The sequence below is a fragment of the Lolium rigidum genome, chromosome 1 (genome assembly GCF_022539505.1).
Source record: "Lolium rigidum isolate FL_2022 chromosome 1, APGP_CSIRO_Lrig_0.1, whole genome shotgun sequence".
Taxonomy (NCBI): domain Eukaryota; kingdom Viridiplantae; phylum Streptophyta; class Magnoliopsida; order Poales; family Poaceae; genus Lolium; species Lolium rigidum.
Window position 1 is genome coordinate 123,030,780 of NC_061508.1, and position 8,485 is coordinate 123,039,264.

An 8,485-nucleotide genomic window follows, 5' to 3' on the forward strand; every position below is an offset into this window, starting at 1 on the left:
TTCATCGACCTCATCACCGACGACGAGCGCCATTAGCTAAGTTTTAGGAGGCCTTTATGGTCTTTTTTTGTTTTTTTATTAATGTAAATTATGACTTTTATCAAAGGGGAAAAAAGGTATGCGTCGTGCCGCTCGAGCTATCCTCAACGCAAACGGATGCGCGGTCGATTTCGATCATTTCGACCGACGCGTCCGTTTGACGCTTAAGATATATTGGTTTGGATGGATGAAATGACCAGCGATACTGACGCGAAAGCGCCATGACATGACGTGCATCCTGCTGCCGTCGCAGAAGGCAGGTGTTGCTGAGCAATCGAAACTAGGGATGGCACCCGCAGGGTATGGGTACGGGTAGAGCCATCCCATACCCGTACCCGTCACTTTCATTCTTACCCATCACCCGTACCCATACCCGTCGATGGGTACAAGTTTTCCCATGCCCGTCACCCGGCAGGGTAAATAGGTACCCACGGGTAAAAATACCCGCGCTTGCAACACATCAAATTGATCTAAAAAATATGACAAGAGGTGAAGTGCTCATAAATAGGGGCCTAATCCTCGCTAACCTACCAGCGATTGTGAGACCGGAAAGCGTGGGGTTCATCCTTGCAACACGAAGGCATGATTACGGTGAAATTCAGTAGTTTAGAATATTACAATGGCTCACTTGTTAAATTTAGATGGATACATGGGTACGCGGGTATGGGTTCTATGATCCCATACCCGTACCCACTCTACCCGATGGGTATGATATTTTACCATTTACAAACCCATGGGTAATTTTTTGTCCCATACCCGTATTCCTATTGGATTTTTACCCGGCGGGTACGCGGGTCATGGGTACCCATTGCTGTCCCTAATCGAAACCGCCCTTTTATTTGAAAGAGAAGGCGGACCCGAATTATGTGAACGGTGATAGTCTGCGATTCAATTCTCATGTGGTTAGCTATTACCGTGCAATCATCGTGCATTCCGATTTTATGTGAAAGAGAAAGGTCGATCGACCGTTGCCTGCATTCAGCTGGTATCTCCAACGATCTAAGGAAATCAGTAGCTCTGAATGATTTTCATTTGTCCCCGTACCCACCATTTCCACGTGACAAGATGTAAGCATGCATACACTAGGTTCAAACAGCAATTGTATAATTCTAAGGAGACTATACACAAACACAGCACATTTGGACAAAGAACATTTCTCCTGGTCCATACTTGCGAAGGAATGTAAGGCAACACAGTCTTTAGGTTGGAACTTGGAAAAACAGAAGAACCAGGGAGAAATTCAGAGTGGAGAATTTTGTTTTATTTCCACTGTTATTAGTCACTGTTCATTCTTTACAGCTAAATCATGATGACAAGAATGTATAATCTTTACATGTAAAACTGCTGCAAGGACGATGCTCTTAAGACTTAGGCAGACGACTTGTCGCCGCCGAATGCATTTTCCAGAACACCGGTGGCCTGAAGGTGACTAGTATCTCCACACATCTTGACAATGCAACGGCCAGTGTCACCAGAAACGAGTATAACACTTACTGACGTGTTGTGTATTTTAGTATGAAGCGGTCTGGTTGGACTGGCATGCCTGTAGAGTTCTCTGATGGTTCCACCGTGAGAGACTAAGATAACTCGCTCCCCTGTCAATGAAGAAACACAAGTTCAGCAAATATTAACAAGGTTGTAGGCAAGTAAGCAAGCCTTGTGCAGCTGCAAGTGCATAACAAGCTGTTACTTTTGTTGGGAATACTGTTCGTGAATTGTTATCCAAGCAATAACACAACATCTCCGACATAGCACACAAGAAACAAAAGATGCCAATAAGCCAACCTCTTCTTTCCATGGCATTCTGGATGGGTGCTGATAAAAAAACTCAAGTTTACAAGATAACAGTCTGCTTTTACCAGTTATAAGTCCAAAAAAATGAAGCTCACAGTTTTGTTTGTTTTCTGCGGGGAAAAGTTCGAAGGTAAGAGTTTACCTTTGTGCTTTTCGACTATGCTATACAAGCACGAGACACATCGCTCTGATAGTTGATCAAGACTCTCTCCACCACCCTGAAACAAATTTCCAAAAATTTAGAAAACAGATCTTTCAAAACAAAATACATGCAGGTAGGTCTTGAGAAAAAATACTGCAACTGTTAGCACCAAGAATATATGCTGGCAGATAGCTGTTAGAGAAATGTTGTATGGGGAGCCTGTATGATAAACGGGTTCATATAGACAAATCTGGACCTATTGATTGTGTAAGTTCAGAGCGAAGGATAGTTTGATTTGGCAGAGCTGTTTGTCTGTTAAGATACCCTTAGAAGCAGCTGCAAGCCTATGATGCGGCACCAAAACAGAGAGTTGTATTAACACCTGATTTCGTTCGTAGCTCGTTAAATTATGTGAACGTATTGTGCCACTGGAAAATCAACCCCATGGTTTGACATGTCCGAAATTAAAAAATAGTTGGCTCGTAGTATATATGCAAATCTACTTGTGAAATCTTAATGTTATGACTATAAGTCACCATGTATTTGCAGTGTTGATAAGTACAATGTTTGAACAGCGAACTAATACCAACTGATAAACATTTTCTCAAAAGTAGGAAGACACAGATGCTTACAGGAATTTCTTTGTTCCTCTTATGGGACATGAAAGCTTTGTAAGCCTCAGGTTTTTCTTTGACAGCATCTTGAAGCGTCAAGCCCTGGATATCTCCTATGTGCCTTTCTCTAAGTGCAGGATCCAACACAACCTACATTGCAGATTGTTTGCTTATTAATATCATATCAAACAATTCGTCTTGTACAAGTTACACAGAAACAGTGTGGTGTCTGCTTGAGACATTTGAATAACAGAAAGGGTCAAGGTGAATGAACATACATCTGGTAAATTGCAAATTTTTGCTATTGTTCTTGCTGTCTCTGCTGCCCGCTTCAGATCAGATGAGTATATGGCAGCTGGCTTAGCTTCTTTAGACAGCCGATGAGCAACCTTGAAATCAAAGAAGTTCCACATAAAAAACACTAGTACAGATGTCATGTAGTAACCTAAGTAAACCAGATCATACCGCAACAGCTTGCTGCCTCCCAATCTCATTCAGCTCGGCATCCAAGTGCCCCTAAACATAGGAGTAGGATAATATATCAGATTGAAAGAATTAGCTGAGTTCTGCACAAACGGGTTAGGTAATGTGCAAACACACATTAACATTGAAAATCATATCATATGCCATGAAATGTATGTTCCTTGCTGCTACCTATTTATTGAGCTATAAAAACAGATAAGGCAAATTGGCCCTACGACACTATTAGTTGTTGGCATTTGTGCACACTATTCAACTGTCAATTGGCTCAGTACCGTTAGAAAGCATGATCATTTACTAGAACAAACTGCGAGTAATAAAATACTATAGCTTTTCCAAATAAGAGATGAGACTTTTTGGAATGACACATATCAGATAATGTCGGGTAAATGTGTGTTTATGGCTATTGCCTATGGACATCATGTGCAATAATACATCAATTTTCACATTCACCTTATTCAGGAAATAAGTATGATGTATAGGTGAAACGTAGTAGTGGTATAACATTACTACCTCCGTCCCATAATATAAGATGTTATTACAACCAATATATTTCTATCATCTATTAAGACTTTTGGTTTTTTAAATTGGATGAATCATGACGTTATACCCCTGGCCCCAGGGCAGTGGGAAATCACACACCAAAAACAGAAGCAAGATAAAAAAAAAAAATCGAAGGAAGCCACAGCTGATAATTCAGATCATGTAATAAAGAAATGAGGAGAAGTCGTGTAAGTATTTTAGTTTTCTATAAATAGCATAAGAAAAACTGCATCACATTATGTTTCGTCTCACTATATGAATGCCTAAATCAGGATGTGAGCGGAAGAATCCTCTTACTATAGTTAGCTTAGGAACTAGATACTTGAATACTAACAGTCTAACTGCACCATATTTTGACTTAATAAAACACTTAACAAGCAGTTGGTGGGCCGGAGGATGCAAGTGCCTCCCCCAGTAACAATGGAGGCGATATTGTGGTTCTTAAGCTGCTCTCTGAGTTTCTATGGAAATTGCTATATTAGATGCCTATAATATATCGAAGTCCGCATATTGATATTGTGGTTCATTCGCAAAAAAAAAAACAAGCTCCAAATCCAATGACTAGAAAAGGACGGCACTAAGCAATCGTGATGACCTGTATGATGCGCGAGGCGTTCCAGGACGTCTCGCCGTGCCGCACCACCACGACCTCGGTGAACTCGCTGCGGTCGCCCTCGGCCGTGGAAGAGGACGACATCCCTACTACAGCTGCTCCCTGCACTTCGTTGCAGGAGATCTCCGGAGCAAGGACGGATCCCGTAGGAAGGGACACCGAGGCGACGGCTGACCGTGGCGAAGTGACAAACGCCGCGCCGGCGGTGGAAGGCGAGGAGAACGAGACGCGCGATGAGCGCGCCGGCGGCGGCGATTGAGGCGTGACCGTGGTGGGATGAGGAAACATAGGCCGATACGCGGCTCCGCTTGCTTGTATTTTAACCGGCCTGTTACAGAAAAGGAGAGAAACCGGGACGACTACGGTACGGTCTACGGGCCGCTGTACAGTCCGGATGGGCCAAAATACCTAGATCAATGGCAACCTGGGCCGATTGGGCAACCATTTCCACTAGAAAAAAGGTTGGGCCACCAGCCCACCACCCACCAATCCGCTATTAGCAGATACCCTTATACTCTCCCGCTTCACTATTACTCCCTCCCTCTCAGTTTACTAGTTTTTTTCCATATTTTTAGGTCGTCAATTCAATCTATATAATTTATATAATAAAAATTTATATTATTAGAAAATAGAACATCTAAACTTTCTAATGATATAATTTTATAATATATAACTAATGCTAACTTGATCAAATTTGCATTGAGAATTAGCAAATCCGATTTTTTCGGGCCTAGAGCTCTGGCGATTGCCAGGGCGACTAGGGTTTAGTCTTTCTGCTCTTTGGATCTGATTCAGAGAAGGAGTCTGCCTAGGTCCCGGGGGAGATTGTCTCCTCTCATGGTATAGAATCTCTCTCGTGGTTCTTTCTGTTTTCAAGCCCTTTCGTTTCTGCCATCAAGAGTGATCTAGGGTTTGCCCGTTTGATGTTCTAGAATCATGTCGGCCTCATCGGAATCGAGTTCGGCAAACCAAGGGAGCGGAGTTGGGAAGACAAAGGGTGAATCCATTGATGATTTACTGTTGCGGTTGGGGATTGAAGAGGACGAGAGCGAAGATCTGATCTTTGAATATGAGCCTGATGCTCCGAAGGAAGGGGTGAAGTGGATGGCATTGGCGAGAGTGCACACCTCGAATTTATTCAGCCCACAGACGTTTTAGCAACATATGAACACTGCATGGACCCCTGCCCGCGATGTGCAATTCCATCAGATCGAAGAAAATCTCTTTACAATTCAATGTTTCTGTCTTGGTGACTGGCTGAAGGTGGAGAAAGGCGGCCCGTGGATGTTTAGGTAGAACACAGTAGTGATTGAACCTTATGTTGGACTGGTTGTGCCGGAGACAATTGATCTTAGTTTTATCAAGGTTTGGATCCAGATACATAAGATCCCAATACGATACAGGAAAGAATCCTTGATCAGGAATTTGGTGGAAAAGAAGATGGGTAAGGTAGTGGAAGTGCAAACTAAGGTTACTGCGTTGGACACTTTGTGCGTGTCAGAGTTACAATTGATGTAAGGAAGCCTCTGGCTAGATGTGTCACAATGTCAAGGAGTGGACAACGTGAATTTTATTTAGTGAAGTACGAGAAAATAACGAGGTTTTGTGGTCCATAGATTAAGGAAATTCTGTGAATCGACTACTCCGGCTTGAATAAGCATTCTGAAATACTAAGAATGTACATCGATTACTCCGGCTTGAATAAGCATTGTCCGAAGGATCCGTTCCCCTTGCCGCGCATTGACCAAGTCATTGATTCGACGGCAGGGGCGGAACTTCTGTGTTTTCTTGACGCATATTCCGGGTATCACCAGATCCGGTTGAAGAAGTCCGACCAAAAGGCGACCTCGTTCATTACACCCTTTGGCACTTACTGCTATGTCACCATGCCTTTTGGTTTGAAAAATGCAGGTGCCACCTACCAACGTACGATGCAGCGATGCCTGAAGGACCAGATTGGCCGGAATGTGCACACCTACGTCGACGACATCGCGGTCATGACCCGGAAAGGATCCGACTTGATCAGCGACCTCACGGAAACCTTTGATAATCTCCGACGGTACAAGATGATGTTGAATCCGCTGAAGTGCGTCTTTGGCGTGCCAGCCAGAAACTCATTGGCTTCATTGTGTCTCATAGAGGCATCGAAGTTAACCCGGAAAAGATCAAGGCAATTATGTGCATCAAAAGGCCAACTTGTCTCAAAGATGTGCAACGATTAACTGGTTGCGTCGCTGCAATCAGTAGATTTGTTAGCCGTCTTGGCGAGAAGGCACTACCTTTATACAAGTTGCTGAAGAAATCAGACAAATTCATCTGGGATGACGCAGCAGACGCAGCACTTCAGGGGTTGAAAGAAATACTCACTTCCCCACCTATTTTGGCGGCACCAGCTGAGTCGGAACCTATGTTCCTCTACTTGGCAGCCACCAACAAGGTCGTAAGCTTAGTTATCGTGGTGGAGCGAAAGGAAGAAGGCTACGAGCACGGAGTCCAGAGGCCAGTTTACTACATAAACGAGGTCCTAACGGAATCCATGCAACGATATCCTCACTTTCAGAAGCTAGTCTACAGAGTTTTCCTAGGCAGGCGGAAGCTGAGGCACTACTTCTAGGAGCATCCTATGACAGTGGTGAGCAAGGCTCCCTTGTCAACCATCATTCACAATTTCGACGCGACAGGGCGTATAGCAAAATGGGGCATTGAATTATCTGCCTTCGATATCAATTACTAAGCCAGAACCGCGATCAAATCCCAAGTCTTGGCAGATTTTATCGCCGATTGGACTGAAACGCCGGAGGGCGAGCCCGACCCGGAACCTGAACCATGGATCATGCACTTTGACGGATCCAAACAACACCAAGGCTCGGGGGCTGGAGTCAGCCTGAAGTCACCAACCGGAGAAGGACTACAGTACGTCTTGCAGATTCACTTCGAAGCTACAAACAACATGGCGGAATATGAGGCTCTACTACACGGATTGCGCATCGCTAAGGAAATTGGGATCAAGCACATCATATGCTGCGGAGATTCCGACCTGGTGGCACAACAAGTAGTCGGAACCTGGAACGCCAGAAACTCCGTTATGGCGGCCTACAGAGACGAAGTTGGCGAGATCGCCAAATGCTTCCTCGGATACGAAGTCAAGTACGTCAGGAGAGATGATAACACAGCGGTAGACATGCTATCCAAGCTCGGATCCGGTCGGAAACCAATTCCACCAGGAGTTTTTCTGGAGCACTTACAGATACGCTCAGTCAAGGGAGCTAACCCAGAAAATCCAGATATGGCAGTGTCTCCGGCTAAGGAGGTAATGGCTACCATTCCGGCCTGGACGCAGTTGCCTGGATTACCTCATCGATCGAAAGTTGCCGGAGGACGAGGTCCTCGCACGACAGATCATCAAACGAGCAAGATCCTACACAATCGTTGATGGACAGCTCTACAAAAGAAGTGCAAATGGGGTATTTCTCAAATGCGTCTCAAATTAAGATGGCATTGAAATCATGAGAGAGATCCACGCAGGGGACTGCGGGCATCACGCCGCTCCAAGATCCCTCGTTGCAAAAGCTTTCCGGCTAGGATTTTACTGGTTAACAACCAAAGAAGATACTGATAAACTGGTAAAAACTTGCCGAGGTTGTCAGTACTATGCTACTCAACCAAACACTCCGGCTCAGGAGCTGAAGACCATCCCCATCACTTGGCCGTTCGCGGTCTGGGGGCTAGACATGGTCGGAAAATTAAAAAAAGTCCTCTCCTGGCGGTTTTGAGTACCTCATGGTCGCTATTGACAAGTTCAGTAAGTGGATCGAGGCAACGCCAGTGAGAAAAGCCGATGGTGCTACGGCACTAAAATTTGTTTGCAGCCTCGTAACGAGATTCGGCATCCCACGCAAAGATAATCACAGATAATGGCACGAACTTCGCACAAGGAGAACTGAAGGATTATTGCAATGACGTAGGGATCCGGCTTGACCTTGCATCAGTGGCCCATCCACAATCTAATGGTCAGGTCGAACGAGCCAACGACCTCATACTAGCCGGACTTAAACCTCGCCTTGAAGAACCGCTGCGACGTGCAACCGGAGCTTGGGCTGAGGAGTTAGATTTTGTTCTGTGGTGTTTGCGAACTACCCCTAACAGATCAACTGGATTTACTCCTTTCTTCCTAGTATATGGATCCGAAGCACTGCTCCCCTCCGACATCATCCACGATTCACCGCGAGTCTCCGCCTACAATGAAGAAACTGCTGACGA

At 44.9% G+C, this 8,485-nt stretch overlaps 1 protein-coding gene across 1 annotated transcript; it reads right to left on the bottom strand.

Moving 5' to 3' along the window:
• Nucleotides 1–1,222: 1,222 nt before the first annotated feature.
• Nucleotides 1,223–4,481, bottom strand: LOC124681609 (phosphoglycerate mutase-like protein 4). The gene is made up of 6 exons (XM_047216492.1): nucleotides 4,208–4,481; nucleotides 3,055–3,105; nucleotides 2,868–2,978; nucleotides 2,608–2,739; nucleotides 1,976–2,051; nucleotides 1,223–1,634 (listed from the first exon to the last, which is right to left on the bottom strand). Exons 1-6 carry the CDS (start codon nucleotides 4,307–4,309, stop codon nucleotides 1,408–1,410), a joined length of 699 nt encoding a protein of 232 aa, XP_047072448.1. The 5' UTR covers nucleotides 4,310–4,481; the 3' UTR covers nucleotides 1,223–1,407.
• Between the last annotated feature and the right edge of the window lie 4,004 nt (nucleotides 4,482–8,485).

Bases quoted from the DNA above. Each gene is read 5' to 3' on its own strand.
- LOC124681609 (XM_047216492.1), bottom strand. From the start codon at position 4,309: ATGTCGTCCTCTTCCACGGCCGAGGGCGACCGCAGCGAGTTCACCGAG. The intron at 2,979-3,054 runs GTATGATCTGGT...TTTGATTTCAAG, and splicing joins GGAGGCAGCAAGCTGTTGCG to GTTGCTCATCGGCTGTCTAA. The intron at 1,635-1,975 runs GTAAACTCTTAC...CTTCATTGACAG, and splicing joins CATAGTCGAAAAGCACAAAG to GGGAGCGAGTTATCTTAGTC.